Source organism: Patiria miniata, unplaced genomic scaffold, assembly GCF_015706575.1.
Source record: "Patiria miniata isolate m_02_andy unplaced genomic scaffold, ASM1570657v1 HiC_scaffold_1, whole genome shotgun sequence".
NCBI classification, from domain to species: Eukaryota; Metazoa; Echinodermata; class Asteroidea; order Valvatida; family Asterinidae; genus Patiria; species Patiria miniata.
Window position 1 is genome coordinate 8517854 of NW_024037047.1, and position 20869 is coordinate 8538722.

General features: G+C 41.1%; 1 protein-coding gene and 1 non-coding gene across 2 annotated transcripts; one reads left to right on the plus strand and one right to left on the minus strand.

Annotated features, from left to right (window-relative positions):
* Positions 1-347: 347 nt before the first annotated feature.
* On the minus strand, positions 348-16595 carry LOC119721924 (ruvB-like 2). The gene is made up of 14 exons (XM_038191883.1): positions 16524-16595; positions 14171-14350; positions 12867-12939; positions 12094-12223; positions 10488-10554; positions 9978-10084; positions 8726-8819; positions 7525-7648; positions 5477-5571; positions 4765-4883; positions 3202-3321; positions 2423-2552; positions 1557-1674; positions 348-911 (listed from the first exon to the last, which is right to left on the minus strand). Exons 1-14 carry the CDS (start codon positions 16530-16532, stop codon positions 889-891), a joined length of 1389 nt encoding a protein of 462 aa, XP_038047811.1. The 5' UTR covers positions 16533-16595; the 3' UTR covers positions 348-888.
* Positions 16596-16904: 309 nt separating this feature from the next.
* Trnay-gua lies at positions 16905-16994 on the plus strand. The gene is given in 2 exon segments: positions 16905-16941; positions 16959-16994. It is a non-coding gene; the product is annotated as a tRNA-Tyr (tRNA).
* Positions 16995-20869: the final 3875 nt, after the last annotated feature.

The window sequence follows — 20869 nt, forward strand, 5'->3', positions numbered from 1 at the left end:
CCATCCGGAGGTTGCAGGTTCAAACCCCCTGAGATACCTGCTCTGCATAAGGTCTATACACCCCTCTCATACGCCATCAGGTGCGTATGTACGTGTTCTACATAACCCCCAAGGAACGACACACAAAGTGAGAACAACAGATCCTTTCAGTCCTCGGGCGTTGGGTCTTTTGTTGGAAACAGTTCTCTGTAGTAAGTTTGTGCGCTCAGTCTATGGGAGAGTGCTATAATACAGGGACAAAGTGAAACACAAAGCATTGTCCTTGGGAGTATAGTAAAACACGACTGAGTGTGAGCATGTGCAAAATGTTCTAAACACGCATGCACGTTGCTCAAAATTTCTCCAAAATACGGCGCAGACGATGCACGTCACGAGAATTGGGCGCCCAAAATGACGATGCACGTGGCAATCTGTAGGAAGTGGCGTCATTTGAGAGAGACCTATTTTAATACAGAAACTTGGGATACTAGATGTTATTCAAACCTTGCAAATACGTCCTTTTTCTTGTGTGCAGATTCAAATAACTTAACAAACTACTAGCAAATAAGTGCCAGAAGATTAATCTGACACAATACTTGAAAAAAAATAAGGGAAACGGGCAAAGAATACATTTTTTGGGTATAAAAAAGATGGAATGCTTACATTTTATACAGAAATGAAAAATAGACACTGAAGCAGTGATTCATAAGGAATTATTTACAAACGGCGACCAGAGGACAACAGTTTTGAAGTGGGTTTACGAAGCCTAGACTTGTGTGATTTGAAGTACGAGAACTACAACGTGGCTGCAAGTTTGGGTGCGCGTTTGCAAATTGGGGGAAGGTGACAATGAATCTGAACAGCTTAAGACCTGGAAATGTGTCAAGGGAAACTGCTCCGGCACCGTCCTCATGTAGTTTCCATTTCGTCTTCTGTTTTGATTGAAAACAAAAAAACGACAAGGAAATCAAATATCTTGCCACAGGTATTGCAAATTATTAACAAAATTTAGGATATGCTAAAAATGCTGGAAGTCAGTATCCATGAAAATAATGAAGCAGTAAAGGAAGGATGATTAACTATACGTGTTCCCATTGCTATCTTCAAGTTTCATCCTGAACTGTTACAGTAGATTCCTTTTCTTAATTGCTTTTTTTCTGGCAACACAAAAGTTATGAATGAGATATTGACTCAAAATCGAACCATGTTTTGGAATTGAATTATTACTTCACAATTTCAAATTATTGGCTGCCAGACAATAATTCTGTTCTCGCGGGGTAGGCTGGTTCCCGCCCAACAATCAGTATCGATACTGTACGGACCAGGAGCTAGTCTGCCTGCAAAGTGGATCTGTTTAATCTGATGTATACATGGTACCCTGTGGAGACATGTGCATAATAGGGAACAAAAGATTGTATACGTCTCCACAGGGCAATTTCCATAGGTGAATATGTCTCCACAAATAGATATATGGATTTTACTCAAAAAGTAGGAATTTCTAAGGTGTGTTGAGAACGCAACTTTAAGATAATTTACCCCAAAAAAACCCCAAAAAACGGTGAGATTTCTGGACTTACCGGTGACCTCATTGAACATGAATTCCTGCTGGTACTCCTTGAGGAACTGTGTGGACCGTGACTCGTCCAGGAAGAGAGAGTAGACTCGCTTGATATCATCCATGTCAACCTCCGTTCCCTAGGTATTCAGATGAGAAAAAATGTGATCAGAGTCAATCACAATCACAAGTCAATCAAGAGTCAATCATAAGTCAATCAAGAGTCAATCACAATTCAATCAAGAGTGAATCACAAGTCAATCCAGGGTCAATCAAGAGTCAAACACAAGTCAATCCAGAGTCAATCATTAGTCAAGCAAGAGTCAATCAAGACTCAATCACAAGTCAATCAAGAGTGAAGCACAAGTCAATCAGAGTCAATCACAAGGCAATCAAAAGTGAATCACAAGTCAATCAGAGTCAATCACAAGTCAATCAAGAGTCAATCACAAGTCAATCAGAGTCAATCCCAAGGCAATCAGAGTCAATCGCAGGTCAATCAAAGTCGAATCACAAGTCAACCAAAAGTCAATCACAAATCAATCTAAATTCCAAGCTAATTAGAGTCAATCACAAGTCAATCACGAGTCAACCCAGTGGTGTGAGTGACCTCTGATCAAAATAGCTGAAAACAGCTGAAAAAGGTGCAAAAAAGTTGAACTTTGGAAATCTCCTATACTTTTGTACACAGCAAGTGAGGGAAAAAAGCTGAAATCCAAAACAAAAAAAGCTGAAATCAGCTTTAAAGCTGAGATTTCACACCCCTGTCAACCAGAGTCAATAGCAAGTCGATAAGATTCAACAACAAGTCAATCAGAGTCAATCATTATGTTCAAGATGTTTCTGCTCCTTAATACTCTCTACAAGGAGGGAACTCTCAATGCCCACCTTTCTCTTTCTGCAGACCAGGTTGGCAGCGGTGATGAGCTGGATGCTGTATCTTAACGACGTCTCCATGCCGATGCGGGTCAGCACGGTGATGGCATCCTCTGACATCTCAACATCCTCCTCCTCACATCTTAGGCAAAAACGTTTTGTTTTGTGAATTAAAATTCTGGGTTCTGCCCTTGAGCAACTTGCCTACCTTTGCTTAAATAAGTGATGTAATAATAGATATCTCCATGCCCACGCAACCGTTAAGCACATCTGCGCTATGAAATAGTGCATAGAGGTTAGGCCAAAAAAAAAAATAAGTTGGTCTCTGGTCAGCGCGCGCGTCGATTTTAACCATGCGTGTCGATCTTTTTTTTTTCCAAAATGTTCCGCGGTAGCTCCAACAGCGCCCTCTATTTCCGCACCTCCTCAATTTTTTTTTTACCAAAGAGCACCAAGGAATGGGAAATTGCACCAAGGCAAATGATTGAAAGCACCAAGGCAAATTATGGAGGACACCAATGTACATGAGGACACCAAAAAAGCAAAATAGTACCCACCTTGTCTGTGCAATCCAAGCATGGCCGCGTCAATTCCGGAACTTTGGTCTGACCAGAGACCGAATATTTTTTTTTTTTGGCCTTAGCACAATTTTCTGCTATAGTTAGCACAACATGAGTCCAACATTAACAGTTTTTAGATTTGGTTTTCTGGTAGGGGATTCTGAAGCAAGAAATCAACACAAAAGCTAGAGACAAGGCCCGGGTTAAGTCCAATGTTGGGCTTTCTTTTACCTGATGGTGAGGATCTGTTTGAGTTCTTTCTCGGAGTACGGTGAGGTGGAGATGATGAGCAGGCGGTCCAGCAGGTCAATGGGGATGCCGTGGGGACTCTTGTACCTGGTGCCTCGAATTCTGAGTGAGTTGGGAAGAAATCAAAACCATTGGAAGAAAAATCCAAACTTATCTCTAACTAAAGAGGCAGTGGAAGAAATTTGACACCAATAAAATGTGCAGTGTTTGGACTCTGCGCTTGAATAGACCTTGTGTGAAACGGTGGAGTCTCTCAGGCCTTGAATTTGGTAATTATTAAGGGCAAGGCCATTGTGGCCTTGAATGAAGCAAAATTATAGAGGGCACCAAGGCCAGTAGGTAGGGCACTAAGGCCAAATAATATCTGCAGAAGGGGCACAGAGGCCAGCTAAATAAAATGCTAATATATCGGCGATCGTGTAGTGTAGGGCCCCTCTTTAGTTTTGATCAAATTAGAGTCAAGGGTGTTTTTTATCATTCAGAAAAATTACCCTTTCAACCTAAAGTAGACTTCTCTCCGTTCAAATGACACATTTTTTGTAATTTTGAACAGTTTTATTTTGGTATAGAAATTACGGTTTTTGTACGCGGTTTTATAGTTGGTGCCGTGCGATCGCCATCTTTAAAGTTTATTTTCGTGTTGCGTTTTGTCGTTGTCATCGTCAATTTACCCCAAAATTTCCCTAAAAAATTCAAAACCCTTCCCTCTATCTATGACCTACCTGCATGTTCTTAATGTCACCAACAAGTTTGGTAAGTCAAATAAATTATAAGTGGATTTTGTTCTCTTAGGGAACCGCGCCCATAATAAACGATCGCCATTTATATCTTTTGACAATCGGAACACCATGTGCACACGTGTTTTGACTACGGCTCGAGCTCGTTTGCCTCGTACACGAACATCAATGCGTATATTGTGTACCGCGCTTGCAAGCACTGAGAAAAAGAAAGTAGGTTGACTGCACGTAAGATTTTTGCGGCGGGGGTGTCGCTACTTGAAGTATCGGCACACTCCGGAACTGGAGATTGCATCGTACATGCATAATGTGTACACAGGCGTGCAACTGGGAAGTCACAAAAAAGAGGAAATTCAAATTTTTCCCAGACTTTGTACAGTGTTTTTCTATTTTCAATGGCACACATGGGAAGTCAAAAAAAGAAGAGGAAATCAGCTGATCCGAGGAAAAGTTGCATGCCTGTGTACAGTGCACGGGGAATCGCCAGTGCGCGCGTGATTGATTTAGCGAGATTTTAAAACAACCCATTGGGCTGGCAAGACATCGAAATACATTGTCAATGTGTGAAAAAAACAACTGAAATCAACGATTGTAGTGGTTTTAATAGGCTGATGAATGTTTTGCAAAAAGGGCACGATGGACAAGGTAAATACAGGGCAAACAATGGGTTCAATTCCAAAGCTCTGTTTTCTGCTCTATTTGCTGTTGTCATCTCAAAGCTTTGCTGTTAGTGAATACAGTCCAACGCCTTTCGCCTTACGGGCAGCCAATCACGTGTGGTTTGGAACCCTGACAGTATTTGACGTACCTTGTGATGCCTCTGTTTGTGGCCATGATGACGACGGGAGCCATGTCGTTCTCCAAGGCACGGTTCAAGAATGAGAAACACTCAATGTCCAACATGTGGACTTCGTCAATGAACAGCACCTGGTGAAAAATCCATGGATTTTTTTATATTTGACAGACTTTCCGAGTGAAATTTAGCCCATGCCTGCCCGCCAAATGAACACATGTATATTATTTATCGCACACAGTGCTGCCGCTCAATTTGACGGTTCTTAAAATATTTGCTAAATGTTTACAAAATTAAAGGCAAAGTCAAGTCCTTAATGTCAAACCTCCCAAGACAACTAATGGAGAACACTTTAACCCTAACCACCCCAACACCATCAAAATCCATCCCCCATTTTGGTGGATTTTGGAGGACTTGGTCCAGAAGGCCTGGCGTGACTAAATATTGATGGAGTATGATGGACTTGGGCCTAATGGCCTGAAGCAGTGCTGGGGGTATCCGATTGATTTTGCCTAGCTTGCTGAACTGCTTTTGTGATAAAAGCCAGTTTAGCAAGTCCAAGAATGTCAACCAGTGCGTCAGTGGTGGATTCCATTATGTCATGTACAGTTTTGTATTGGAAGCACGGTGATTGATGGATTTTGATGGATTTGGTCCAGTTCCTAGTAAAAGACGCCAGGAAGTTAGGGTTATTAATGTTACGGCAGACTCTGTTTTTTTCACTCACCCCAGGCACAATGTCGGCTTTGCCTTCTTCCCTCCACTCAGCCACTTTGGCGTTGATCTGCTCTCTCACCTCGCCTTTAATCTCACCGGTATCGCCTGCAAGAAACAAAACCATTTATTCAACTAGCCTTCTTATGGGAATTCATTACATGGGTCGCTGCTGAGGCCATCAAGAAAAAGAATCACGTTTATTCCTAAAACTCAGCACGTGTTATTTGGGCTGTTCATTGTATGTTTTGTTTTGGTTTCACTCAAAAAGCGGTCTTCATTCAATTGGAAGTACCTTTCAATCAGTGTTCTAGCGCCAGCACCTGCTACGCTTAAATCGCTCTGCTACGCTACCGCCTCACTTTCAATTTCGCTTGCTTTAATACAAAAATTCTGCTTCCGTTTGATTCGCATTAGTTCGGTGACTTGAACATTGCTCACTGGCTGTCCAACACAGCGAGAAGCTTTAAAGTGAACCGCGATCCCATCGTGTGTACCCTGTATGCTATCCTACATAATCATACCGTTATGCCATTAATTACGAACATATGTGTTCTTAACGAAAAGCACGCTCAGTTTTGTGCTGTGTAATGCCAGTGCGATCCAAACGTACGTGTCACACGCAGTGCTCGTTGGATCACATCATTTGCGGTCAAGGGATGTGCTTCGTAAGGGCAATTTGCCAGCATATCCACCGCTTCAAAATCACAAATAACACTTTTATTTTTTGTTGAGTTCGAAATATTTCCTTGTTTGAAAATGAGTGGTACAACATCATCATATAATTTTTCCTAAGAATTTATTCGAGAAAAAATGTAAAACTCTGAACAAAGATTGAAGCACCCCTGAAGATACAAATGGGATCTGTCCATAAAATGTTGGCAACTTGCTGAATTCTTGAGAAGAAAGTCGCGATTCAAAAATTGTGTTTTCGGCGTTACCACTCGTTGCTGATCATAGAAATCTGGTACCTACCCGTAATCAACTTTACAGATTACTCAGTAACTTCTCAGACAATGAAAAAGAAAGGCTTTGAATGCCCTTTGTGGGGAATTTGCAAAATGAAAACCAGGCTACATGGAAAACCAAGACAAATTTTATTATTATTATTTATTATTATTATTTATTATTATTATTAATCATTTCTGGTAATGAAACCAAGGATTCCTCAGAAGCGCCCTAAGCACTGCAGCTCGCAAGCCTGAAGAAACCTGTGGAGAGAAGACAATGAGAAGAATTTACAGTTTCAGAGGTGGGGGGAAAAGCCCAGAAGAATATTCTGGGGAAAACCCACGGAATCAGGCAGGGACTGAAAACCCAATCCACATATTGGCCCAGGCGGGATTCGAACCCGGGTCACAGAGGTGGAAGGCGAGGAAAGTACCGCTGCGTCAACCTGACTCCCCAACCTGACATTGATGTGCATTTTAATGTGCAACAGATGACCCTCACTCACATTGCAGTTTATACTGCAAGCTATAAAGCCCTTCAGACAACTTCCTGGATTTGAATTTGGGGGCTGGGTTTCTTTTATGGGTACCCGGGTACTCGCGTTTTACTTCAATAGGACACCTGATTCCCGTACTACCCATAAATGCACACCACTAATGCTTCTTGACCAACTCAGCCCGGTGCACAAGTGCAGCCCGGTGCACAAGTGAGAGCTATGTGGACTATTGAACGCTCTTGCCCTTGTATATAAGGTGCATATTTGGTTTGTGCACACTTCAAAATAAAACTTGATGTGCATAATTAGGCCATGCACGCACGAAGCAGCCTGTACGTGTTCTACATAACCCCCAAAGACCGACACACAAAGAGAGAACAACAGATCCTTTCAGCCCTCGGGAGTTGTGTCTTTTGTTGGAAACGGTCCTCTGTAGTAAGTTTGTGTGCTTAGTCTATGGGAGAGTGTTATATTACAGGGACAAAGGGAAACACAAAGCATTGTCCTCAAGAGTACAGTAAAACAAGAGTGTGTGCCTTATTCGTGTTCACACAGCATCATCAACCATTCATGCACAGACTCTACTGAGGGTTCCAAAATGTTGGCAGACTAACCAGAGAACAAGGCCAGAAACCCCTGGGTGCGGCTGTTGATGACGTCAATCTCGTGCAGTGTGACGGTGTGGACGACTTCTTTCCTCTTCTGGAGCTCCCCCTCCGGGCACTGGACAAACTTAGTCTGGAAGGAAGAAGAGACAAAAATGTTAAACCTTCATTCCCTTCCAATTAAAGCTACAGTCCATCATTTGTAATTTGTGCATTTTGTTCGTTTGAAGCAAAAAAAGTTTTCAAAATCTATTTTGAATTGGGCCTGAATTCAGTGTCCGAGACACGTTCTTACTGAGCCGATTGCAGCTACACGATGTCGCGCACTGATCCGACGAATTATAGCAACCACGCGCGCGTGTGCATTGTGTCAACGCTTGCGCGCACTTCGCCGAATAAAAAACAAACCACTAATGGAAATTTCCAACGATGCGTCTTTAGACCAGGCATGCAACTGGGAAGTCACAAAAAAAGAGGAAATTCAAATTTTTCCCAGACTTTGTACAGTGTTTTTCTATTTTCAATGGCACACATGGGAAGTAAAAAAAGAGGAAATCAGCAGATCTGAGGAAAAGTTGCATGCCTGTTAGACGCATCGTTAGAAAGGCCTTCTTTCGTTGATTTCTTTAAAATGACACCATGCCAGAAAGAATCATTTCACAGGGAGTTTAGTCCCCTTGCTATCTTTCAACCAAGTATGTTTTTCAACAATAATTATGTCAGTTACTTTTTGGATAGCTGCAAATGATGGACTGTAGCTTTAACGTACGGACCGACAGCCAGTGTGCTTGCAAAGTGGATCCGCTTGTGCCCAATTCAAAACCTTTTTTTCCAGAAGGTTACAGACAAAAAAAGGAGGTGCAAAAGGAGGTTTTTGGTTGGAATAAAACATACATGTTGAAAATGTATTAACCCTAACTCCCTACTGTCTTTTACTAAGTACTGGACCAAGTCCGTCAAAATCCATCAACCACACTGCTTCCAATGCATGCTTTGCTTTAGGCCTCCAGGCCCAAGTCCATCATACTCCATCAATATTAAGTCACACCAGGCCTGCAGGACCAAGTCCCCCAAACTCCACCAAAACGGCGGGATGGATTTTGATGGAGTTGGGGAGGTTAGGGTTAATAGAAAGAACAACTGAATTTGTTGGAGGGCAAGGGAATGCAACTTTAAAATTTGGAATTGATCCAAAGACTATGTACTGTACCTGAGGTCCCATGGCGTCATAGTCCCGTGCTCTTGTGAAGGATCGGCCCAGTTTGGTGATCTTTCCTGTAGCCTTGTCAATTGTCACGATGTCGCTGCAAGAAAACACCAATAACAACATAAAAGGGGCTAGCTAGTTTATAACGGATTGATTTTGTTTAAGCCTAACCGCCTTGAATCCTTCAAAATCCTCTTTGCCAAAGTGAAGGAATTTGGAGGATTGAGGTTAGATGGCAAAAGTGCGTTATTGATTTCGTAGGATGCACTTTGTCAAGGTCTTAGGCCGGACTTTGTGTTGTTTTTTTGACAGTCACTGCCGCAGGATTTTGCAGGATTCAGGCAGTGGTCACCCCTCCACAGACTATATTCAAGAAATAATGGAGGCTATTTTTCCATGAGGCCAACTGGAGGTTTTTGCAAGATTGAGGCTACATTCTAGCTAAAAGGCCTAGGGATTTAGGGTTAATGTAAATTCTTCACCTTGTTATAAATGGGGTATTTTCATATGGCCAGCCAATGTTTGGTGATCTGATGCGTTGTCTGTTCGGGACTTTTCTATGGTGTACGCAGCGCTACGGTATGCTCAACATCTCCTTATATGGAGAACATGTCAGTGGCTCTCAAGCCGGCAGAGCGCGCGGCACATACTGCACACATGTGGCGCGGAACACAGGTGCTCGCGACCGGTTTTAAACACTGAGCAGTGTATAAAACAACCCCCACGACAGGCTCTCGACCAATAGGAATAGGTAAACTGTCTCAGATATTTAGGAATGACATATTTACAGATACGCTTGCTTAATACAACATACTCTCACCAAGCAATTGTTATTTAACACTAGCTCCCTGGGTATTTTTGCTAGGATGCAACCTCAATCCGGCAAAATCCTCCATTATTCCTTGAATTTAGTCCTTGGAGGGGTGACCACTGCCTCAATCCTGCAAAATCCTCTGGTAATCACTGTCAATATGTTGAGGCAGAGCCAGTGACATCCTGGAGCAGTGCGGAGGATTTCAAGTATAATGTAGGCCTAAATTTATGCACGGCTGAGCATAAACAACACAAGATCCGGCCCAAGACCTTGACACAGTGCATCATCCAAAATTGGCTAAACTTTTTGGCCATATATAGCCTCAATCCTGCAAAATCCTCCATTTTGCAAAGAGCATTTTGGAGGATTTGGGAAGGTTAGGGTTAATAAAATATTGTCATTTTTGGTGCCCAGAGAGACATTTGTGATAAGACCACTCACCCCGCCTGCACCTTCTCTTTAGTCAAGCTCTCAATCATCTTGGTGCCCAGGTCATAGATTGTTTCCATCTCGGTGGTCTTGAGAGTCAACTTGCCCACTTTGGCTCCCTGGTTGTACCAAAAAAAAAATGTTCAACATAAGTTTCCATGTTATGGTGTTTTATTAGAGTGTTGTAGTTGAATCCATTGCCAGTCCTCCCAGGTCCGTGGTCGGGTACTCGGGTACCCGGTTCCGATGCACAGCCCTACTAAGCACAGGCAATTTCTGCTCAGCAAGAACGGGTTACCAGCCAAAAAGTCATGCAATCCAAACTGCTCACGACTGGTTCTCTGCGGACTCATGCTTAGCACATGAACTTGCAAGCCAGTCATTCTTGGTTTTGCAGCACTATGAAAATCTGGCCCCGGTTTCCACTGGTAATCAAATTTCGGTGCCGGAAATAAATACCATTTTCCTGCCTTAAATTAGGACTTTTTTTCTGCTTCTCAAGGAAAACAATGATTTGCAAACCTGTCCAGTAGCCGGTCGGTCAATCTGTATCTCCACAACTTCACCTTCAATTATTTCTGTTTCTTCCCTGCAAATAAGTCAAACAAGAAAAGAAAAACATCTCATATAAGTACATTTTAAGATCGCTATTAATCAAAGCTGAAACGCACAAATGAACATTATATAAAATAGAGGAAGTTTTCAGGTGACACCATGTGGAAAGTAATCTCTTCTTGGAAGAAGTCTGGTTCTGAAAAGAACCGGTTGGTTGGGTGTAGAACTCGACCAACCGGTTCTTTTCAGAACCACTCTTCTTCCATAAAAAAAATTCTTTCCACATGGTGTTACCCGAAAATTTCCTCTATTTTATCTTATCCGCCATGCAAAGCTTCAAGTCACATAGAACATTATATAATTGTGGTTCTGAAAAGAACCGGTTGGTCGAGTGCAGCACTCAACCAACTGGTTCTTTTCAGAACCACACTTCTTCCATGAAGAAATTTCTTTCCACATGGTGTTACCCAAAAATTTCCTCTATTTTATCTCATCCGTCATGCAAAGCTTCAAGTCACATAGAACATTATATAATTACTACATAAGCATTTCAACTCTGTCTCTATTGTGCTCGCACGTTATATTACAACACTTTATTCAAAGTTTTGTCTCTTCTGGTTTCAATGTTCTGCAGACATAAATTGAAGATGTCTCAACTCGGGAATTAAAGAGGAACAAGGAGGTTGCGCAGAGGTTATGCAGTTCAGCTTTATGCTTGCTTCAGTAAACTACCGGGCATCCCCAAAAACATAAACCCTGAAAACGCTCTCTTTTTCACAGCTTTTTAAAAAAAACATCGCAAATATCAACACTTATTGGGAGAGTATAGTTCTTTAGCTTTTCAACTTCCAATCAGGTAAATATTTACTGAGTTATGGCCAATTAAAAAAAATTGCTGATATGTTTTTTCATTTTGTCCTCGGTCGTAATTTTCATAGTATAAGGAATGTAATGGATTTAAGGTGAGGGTAGTTTTGCTTTATCTTTCTTTCTTTATTTGGTTCTTTTTTTATTTTTCGGTTTTTTTTGCAACAATGGTCATTTCTCCTCTTGGAAGAAATGGTAGTCAATGCAAATTTCGGCCCGTGTTCTTATTGCGGCAGTCAAATACCAGTTGCCGTGGTGAAAATGGAAAAGCCACACTTGTTTTTGATTGGCCATAACTCAATTAGTATTTACCCAATTGGAAATATTTTTTTCATTGTTGAAAAGCTAATGAATTATACTCTCGAAAACGTATCTATATTTGCTATATGGGAAAGATTTCCATATAAGAAGTTCACTCAACACCCTGTGTACAAACCCTATGAGATTGGACTGAAAAATTCTAAGTGTTTTCTAAGAAAATGCTTGTATTTTCTCACTGCTCAAATTGACTTTGATGACATGAAATTGCTATCTGGGGGCTTGTTAGTCAATACAGAGGAAAATTAGTGAACTTCGTATATGGAAATCTTTCCGCTATATGTTTTTTGAAAACAGTGAAAAAGAGGGCACTTTGAGGGGTTTTTTTTGGGGGGGGACACCCTGTAGTTTTACCACTCAGATGAATGACAGTCCAAAACAATCTTACTTGATCCTGATGCCGATGGACCTCCTGAATGCCTGGGTCAGGGCCTCTGTCTTGCTCATCTCCAGGGAGAAGATTTCACTGCCGGCAATCGCCGTGAAGGGCGTGTCTTGCCCCAGACTCTGTGCCATACCTGGGCACGAATGTATACAAAATTCTTATGTATTCAAAAATATTCTTGCACTTCATTGTGCACTTCACTTCAATATTCATTCAAATATTCTTGAATTTCATGCTGCACCAATTCGGGCGATTCACACTGCAGTGCGCCACCAAGAGTTTCCCATGGAGAGTCTATTTGTCAAGTTTTCAGTCGACAAAACATGGCCCATTTGAATGAGTGTCAGCAGACAACTTGAGCTAATTTGTTACAGATTGGGGCATAGCGTTCTGCCGCCTTACAAAAAAAACACCAAATTGATAAAAGAAAAAGGGCAAACATTTCGAATTTCCACGGCTGGGATATTTTGTGATTTCAGTCATCCCCCATCCCTCCCAGTCCCCGGCACAGATTTACGCCACTGCAAATGTTGGACTTTTTATAAAATTACGTTACACCAAAACATCGACTACACGGAGGGATTAAGTATTAAACAATGAAAATGGAAGGTTAATTGTAGGAGGATGTATGAGGAAAGACAAACGCAAAGCAGCTTCTCCTAAAATTCTTGGCAAAATCTTGTTAACAGGCTTTATTGTGAATTGCTCCAAGTTGCAGCAGAATCGCAGGGAAAAAGGTTAAAGATTTAAATGAATTCAACTCAAGATATTCCTACCCATAGCAATGGCCGTTTTCCCCGTTCCTGGTTGCCCTGCGATCAAGACGGCCCTGCCAGCGATTTTGCCCTCCTGCAGAGAGAAATAAAGACAAACAGTCACTATTTTGCGCCTCGGGCCAATGGATACGGTGTTTGACTCACATGCCATGGCACGTGGGTTCCAATCCTGACGGGGAAAATGGTGCTTGTGTTCTTGGGCAAGACACTTTACTACAATTGCCTCTCTCCACCCAGGAGTATAAATGGGTACCTGTGAAGGTAGAGACCACAATGCGCTGATCTCAAGCTGCTGCAAAAACTGGTCTCATGGCCTGATGAACAGGGGTAATGAGTGAGAAGCGCTTTGAGACCTTTGGTATAAGCACCACATTATTATTATTTTTATAGATCCAACAGCACGCAGTTTCTGTTCAGGGACGATATTGTGAATTTTATAAAGGTCTAAAAATTGGATGAAAGGTCCGAAAGATGCATTGCTTTCTTTACTGATGATGGTCTCAGATTCAGGGTCTGATTCTACAGGTAGAGTAGACCATTTGCAGCCATCCAGTAACTGACCAAATTATTGTTAAAAATGTTACTTGGATTAGAGACAGTAATGGCTCTAAATTCCCTGTGAACTAGTCCTTCTTGCATGCTGTCATTTTGACGAAAACAATAAAAGGTCATTTCCAAAGATGTGTCAAGTGACATATTTTTGGAGATTTCCGTTAATAGTAGGTTTGTAGTTGGGCGAATCCGTGAATGGATTCGCGCAAGTGTTGACACGACTCACACGCGCGCGGTTGCTATTATTCGTTGGTTCAGTGCGTGACATCGCGCAGCTGCAATCGGCTGAATGAGAACATGTCCCGGATGCTGATTTCAGCTGCAATTCAAAGCATGACTCGGCAACTTTTGAATTGAAATCAAGATCCGAGAATATTGTTTTCTCGGAACACACAGCATTCACTGAGCTAAAGGTTCATCAGGTTAGTTGTTCAGCACCCGTCTTTAGATTTTGAGCACTTTTGTTGCTTCAAACGAAACAAATGCACAAACAACACATGATGTACTCTACTTTTAAGTTTGAAATTATCTGTTGCAACTTATTGATTTGTGCATCTAACATACACCTAGACTGTGCTTCGTTGCCCTCTATATCTAAAATTAATTTCCCTGGAAATAGTGTTAAAAACCAGAACAAAACTGCTTGTATTTTCAGACCGCTGGATGGGGGGAGGGGGAGGGGGGGAGAAGGGGCATAGGGGAATAATCTTGATACAGTCTAGGGCCGAGGCTAGGTGAGTCTCTTGTCCTACCTTGATCATCTCCAGGATAACTCCAGCTGCTCGTCGGGCCTCCACCTGCCCCACCATGCCCTGGGAGACTTTGCGGGCGTCCAAGGCGTCATCCAACCCCAGCCCTCGGATGTGGGAGTGAGCACCGATGCGCTCCATCCGTGTCACTTCCCGCACCTCCGCCACTTTTTGTGCTGTTGACTTTTATGAGCAAAAAGAAAAACCCATTAATCATGGTATTCCACTCATGCTGATGCGTCCAGTGTTTCAGTCAATTGTTTTGGTCCGTTACAGGGAACTAAAGGCCTTTTCCAACTAGACAAATCTCGGGGTTGAAAACATGCGGCACTTCACTCTTCAAGATTTTCCACCCTGCGTCAACCCTGAGAGTGATTTCGCGAAGGGCACTCCTCATGTCCGGATCATAAGTGCGATACCAAATTATCCGCAGCGTTTATCACGAGGCCTCGTGATTGGCCCGTCTGACTCTGCCTGCGATATTCACTATAGACGGTGTCTGTGGTCGATTCCCAGACCAAAACTTGAAAAGACTCTGATGTCACGCCAACAACGCTTTGCGTGCACGTTAAAACTCAAACTGTAGCTTCGGTACGGAAAGGGGACTGTTTTCGGAAAAAAATTCCATACTGGGTCACCACTTACCTGCCGCCAAACACATCAATTTTCACCTCACTTTGTGATTTCAACCAAGATGAATCCAGGAAGCCTTGCAAATGCGATTTATTTTTTAGGAAAAATGTGTTTTTAGAGCTCATTTTGGATGCACACGTCGTGCAGGATTAAGTTGGAGGGGTCCTACTAAAATGCGTCAACAAACGTCAACAAGCATCAACAAATTTTGTATATGCTTTTGAACATTAAAAGTAGCTTTATATGGTAGAAAAAGCAATAAAGAACATCTTCTGCATATTAAATAAAGTTAAAATTATTTAAAAACTTGTTTTTTGAACGCGAAATGTACGACGAGTTTGTCGATTAGTGTTGGCCGCTATTTTGTTTGGATGGCGCTGTACACTTCTCGCATGCGTAGTATGGCTCTGTACACATTACGCGTGCGTAGTACGGCTAGTTTCACTTAAACAAAATGGTGGCCAACACAAACTGGACAGAATCGTCAGAAACTTTTGAAATAGTTTTTACTTTAATTTATATGCTGAAGGTGTTCTTTGTTGCCATTTCCACCAAATAAAGCTGTTTTTGATTTTTCAAAACTTCTACAAAATTTGTTGACGCTGGGTTGACAACCATTAAAATTTGTTGACGCCAGTTGACGCTTGTTGACGCATTTTAGTACTAGGACCGAAGACAACGAAGACTGAAAACCGGGCTTCACATCTTAGAAACCCTACCATTCAACAAGAACTGTTACCAGTATTCATTCTACCCCCGGACAACTAGTGAATGGAACATCCTCCCACCAGACGGTAGAGCTCAACCTGACATCAAATCTTTCAAAGAGAAACTGGTTCAAATAAATATGGATGAGCTGGTCAAAAAGCTCATTACAAAATGTATTCACCTCCACCACACTGACCTATGCGTTATAACCACCATCTGGTGGTCCTACTAAACTGCGTGAACAAGCGTCAACGGTCGTCAACAAGCATCAACAAATTTTGTATAAGTTTTGGAACATCACAAGACGTTTTTTGTGGTAGAAATAGTGACAAAGGACACATTCAGCATATAAAATAAAGTTAAAATTATTTAAAAACTTGTTTTTTTGAATGCGAAATGCACGAGTTTGTCAAGTTTGGGGTGGACGCCAGTTTGTTTACGTGAAGCTAGCCGTACTACGCATGCGTGAAGTGTACAGAGCCATACTACACATGCGCGCAGTGTACAGCGCCATCCAAACAAGATGGCGGCCAACATTAATTGGCAAACTCGTCGTACATTTTGCGTTCATCATAAAACAAGTTTTTAAATAATTTTAAGTTTAATTGATATGCAGAAGATGTTCTTTATTGCTTTTTTTTACCATATAATTTATAAAGATACTTTTAATGTTCAAAAGCATATACAAAATTTGCTGATGCTTGTTGACGACCGTTGACGCTTGTTGACGGTTGTTGACGCAGTTTAGTAGGACCCGCTTGCATAATCAGCAGAAGCAGAAGAAACGAACAACATGACGAACGTGATGCATCATGCACGATAAACTGCTTCCTTGACAACGCAAAAAATCCATTTGTTCCCGTTCAAACACAAGCCTACTAGAGTCATAAAGCGTATCTGTAATTCATAAAACAACAATGTCATACATTTACTTTATTTCTGTGTTTTTAAAATAAAAAACAAACCACAATCTACAAGAAATTTCCAACGGATCTCTCCAAGACCGCCAACTTACCGCCGCCATTTTGCACGTGTATACTCCGGTATCGGCCGTAGGAGGGCGCTACAACAGATGTACGGATATTGTTGTACACCGTACCGAAACACATCGCACATTATATTCCTTTTTTTTTTATTTATATGTTATGTGTTACTAGAATTAAACCAACTGGTTCTTATCAGAACCCTACAACTCACAATTACAAGGAGATATCATTCACATGGTTTTCCCGCAAACCTCCCAGTCATTGATGGCACACATTATTTTATAATATTGAATATTGAAACGCTTGGCTCGCCATATTGCAGTAATAAAATATTCATGACTCACTATCAGATCAAAAGGCCAGGAAGCTCACTATTCATAAGCTAATAAAACACCATCGTAGTCAACATACCTTCGATAGCTCAGTTGGTAGAGCGGTGGACTGTAGTAAATAAACACCTAGAAATCCATAGGTCACTGGTTCGAATCCGGTTCGAAGGAGTGGGTAGTTTTTTTTTGGGCCCCAAAATTTATTGATTTATCTCTTCTCATCTTGGACAAACATTAGAAAAAGCAGATTTCTCGACAATTTTTGTTTTCTTTTGTATTTTCTAGTTTAATATTGGGTAATGGGCTTTCACAGTGACAATTGTGAATAGTTTTCGAAAAAAAACCTCAGTTTTCATCTTACAAACTTTCAAAATATGAAATCTTGAGGAATAGAAAATACTTGTGCAAATAACATTGAATATATCAGTATTAAAAGTCAGCATCAGGCCAACTCCTTTTCTATTTTTAATTTTTTTTAACCCAAACAGTCCAAATCCTTTTTAATTGGATTTTTTTTACACACCCTAGGAAATTTTAATAAGCCAAAATCCTGTTTCAATAAATAGGGGACTTGGGAATTAAGGGGTTATTAAATTTTGTGTAATAACATTTTATTACATTTTGTGCAATTTTGTGAAACAGAATTCCATACACAGGGGCGGATCCAGGAATTTTCCTAGAACCAATATTTTTGGGGGGCTAGCACGGTGGATCCAGAAGTTTTTCAGGGAGGCGCGCTGAAATGTAGACCGGTTATTTTTTCCAGACACTTAGGCCTCCGAAAATCAATAAGTGGGAGGGAGGGGGGGGGGGGGGTTGGCTCATGCCATATTTTCAATGGGGAGCGCAAATAAAATCCTAAAATCATTCAAACTATATTGACTAATGCACCCTTGTCACGGCTATTTCTTCTTTAGGGGGAGACCGTTCGCATGTACATCACAATCATTCTTTTTGCTAATGCAATTTTTTTTTTAACGGAATTTATTTTGGGGGGCTAGACAACATTTTGGGAGGCTATAGCCCCCCCTAGCCCCCCCCCCCCCCCGAAGAACCACGCCTGGGGGGGGGGGGGGGGGTTCAGCAGCAAAAAATTCTGAAAATGTACACAGGTTTTGTTCTCGGACACTTGGCCTCCGTAAAATCAAAAACTGGGGGGGGGTGGGGGGGGGGGGCCTCGTACCATATTTCAATGGGGGGCGCTGTTCAAATTCGATGATTATTAACACTAGATTACAGAATGGTGTACCGTATTTTGAACAGGCAAACATTATACCAGTATAATTTTTTTGGGGTGTCACAGCAGGGGGGGGGGGGGGGGGTTCGACTTATGGGAACTTGTATGGGAACATTTTTTGGGGGACAAAGCTGTTTTTTAGGACCCCCCCCCCCCTCTGGATCCGCGCCTGATACATGGACATTTACCTATCAGCCATCAGAAACAGTCAAATTTAGCAGGGAAAATAGTGAAGCATTTATTTAGAAGAAAAAAAGATTTTTTTTTTTTGGAAGAGGCTCATAGGATTTGTACACAGGGTGTCAAGTGATGTCCAGGTATGGAATTCGGACCATTTTGTGTAACTTCAATTTTATTTAGTTTTTCAAAGAACTTATAGGGAGGGGGGTGTTGGGTTATTATATTCAGTGAAAGATGAATAATATCTGGCAACCACGGTGACCGTAAGGACAGAGCCAAATTCTGCTAAAGCGGCGCATCAAAAATCTGTCCGATTTATCACAAATCTGCCAAATTCTCCAGAATTACTCAAAATACATTAATAATATTCAAATTTCATAATAAACAAACTAGTCACATTAAGATGTTGTGAAATTATTGGTGAATTTTGGGCAAAACGCGGATCCGGCCACGACGAAGTTCGTTCCCCAGTGAACCTCAGCACCTAGACCAGCCATCCTGTCCCATTATGCAAGGGTTTGTTTGAAAGGATTGAAGCTTTTTTAAACAATATGTTCACTTTTTTGTTCAAATTTGCTGTTTTTCTGTCAAATAACCATTATTGCAGTATTTTGCCAGAAATCTGCCCAAAAAAATCCATTCTGTCAAATTTTCTGTCAAATTCGTTTTTTTAACAAAAGTTCTGTCAAAGTTAACCGAAAATCGGCAAAAACGGTCACCCTGCTGGCAACAAGGGAAGAAACCACATGAAAAATGAACTTCTTTTTACAACACCAAAATCATTTGCAACAAAATGTTTCATTCCGGCAAGAATGGAATAAAACAAACCATTTATTTTCCTGCGATCCATATATAAGGATATAATTATACTGTACTAGAACATTGTTTATTCCTTTAAATAAAAAAAATCAACATTATTTCCCCAAGAAATACAAAGCTATATAGTAACTGTTCAAAAGGCGCAATTGGAAGAGAAAATGACATAAATTTTGAAGAGTTTTATTTGCAAAATGCGAAATATCCATTTGAAAAAAAAGTGAGTTGCACTGTTATGAAACTTTAATGAAAAAAGCAATATCAGACCCGTTTCTAAACTTCATTTTTCGCTTTATTCTATTCTATTTCTTAAATTGTGTTTAACTACAAATGTATATAACAGCAGTCAAAACTGATTTTGGTCTACCAGACGAGAGAGCAGGACTCCAAAATGAAACAAAATGGCGTTAATTGCGTTTTGAAAATTAAACTCTTCGTTTCTATCAAGGCACAAACAATCAATGGAAATTAATATTAATTTCAATAATATATTCTATTTTCAAATCATTCATTGCCTAATTACTTCAAGTAGGTTAAAAGAAGACTTCTCTGATTTGTATTGCTTTAATTTAACACCACTCATTCTGCTTCGTGGATGCAAGTTAAATTGGCACATTTGGCATCGAAGCAATGAAGAGCTGATGATGGTGGTGTCCCCAAGCAGGGTACTTTACCACAATTTCTCTCATTTTCATGAGCAAACAGAGTCTTCCATTCAGAAAGCCGTAGGGCTAAATAGTGTCATCAACATTAAAACATTTTGTGGGCTTTGATTTCAAGAGATTCAAAACAACATTCAAAATTTAAACCTTTTAAAATAAATTGTAGTGAAAATGCCAAACTTTTTCATTTGTTTACACACAAAGTCATGAGTTTGGAAAAACTACCAACATCAAACTGTTTTGCGAAAGGGCAATGCGGTTTACAAAGTCAGTTCTTACATTAACTTCAATATCTATGATGATGCCAAACTTAAAGCCAAAGTTTGCAACTCACAATTTAACAGCAGGCCGTTATTTTTTGACTATTTATTACGGAAGACAATAAAAAGGGGAAATCTTTGGTAGTTTTCTTAATTTTTTTCAGTAGGATGCATAGTCCGAGTAGCAGATGTTCACGTGTGCAGAGCCGCACTACAAATGTCTGATATATCCCTGCATGTAAATTTTATGCAACTCCACGCACCAGCCAATCAGTGCCAACTTTAGAAGTTGTGACTAGGGCTGTGCATTCAGGGGCGGATCCAGCACACAATTTTTTAAGGGGGGGGGGGGCCTAAAAAAAATTTGGTCCCCCAAAGAGTGGGTCCAAAAAATTACAAGGGGTTCAGGGCCCGCTTAAGGTTTCTAGATTTGGGGGGGGGGGGGGGGGGGGGGGGGCGTGCCAAACCTGAATTACAATTCAAATTTCTTTATCAATAGCAAACTAAAAATATAACGCAAAACCAGCAAAATTGACTGGTTCTCATAGCCTTGGTCAAGGCATTTGACGATAGTGTCCGATGATTGCTGGATAGCCACTAAGTAACATAAAACAGTAGCTGCGCGCTATGCGCGCTATGCACTCACAGTCACACATACTACTCATAGACGTAATGGCACTACTGTACAAAGCGGGAACAGCGATCTCACACGGCTACGCTACAATATGCAAATCAGTTGTTGCTGGTCGAACATCTCGGAACAACCGTTCGACTTGGCTTATGTTTTTATTTTATTTTGTTGCTGGATTTCCAGCGACGATCTCGTATGCGAATAGAGATGAGTTTACTATTCAGTACTCGGTAGTGGAGGCTTACAGTTTACATGGACAG

Excerpts from the sequence above, each read along its gene's own strand:
- LOC119721924 (XM_038191883.1), bottom strand. Across the intron at positions 8,820-9,977 it reads AAAGAGAAGGTGCAGGCGGG|CGACATCGTGACAATTGACA; the intron begins GTGAGTGGTCTT and ends GTTTTCTTGCAG. Across the intron at positions 2,553-3,201 it reads AAACAGATCCTCACCATCAG|ATGTGAGGAGGAGGATGTTG; the intron begins GTAAAAGAAAGC and ends TTTTTGCCTAAG.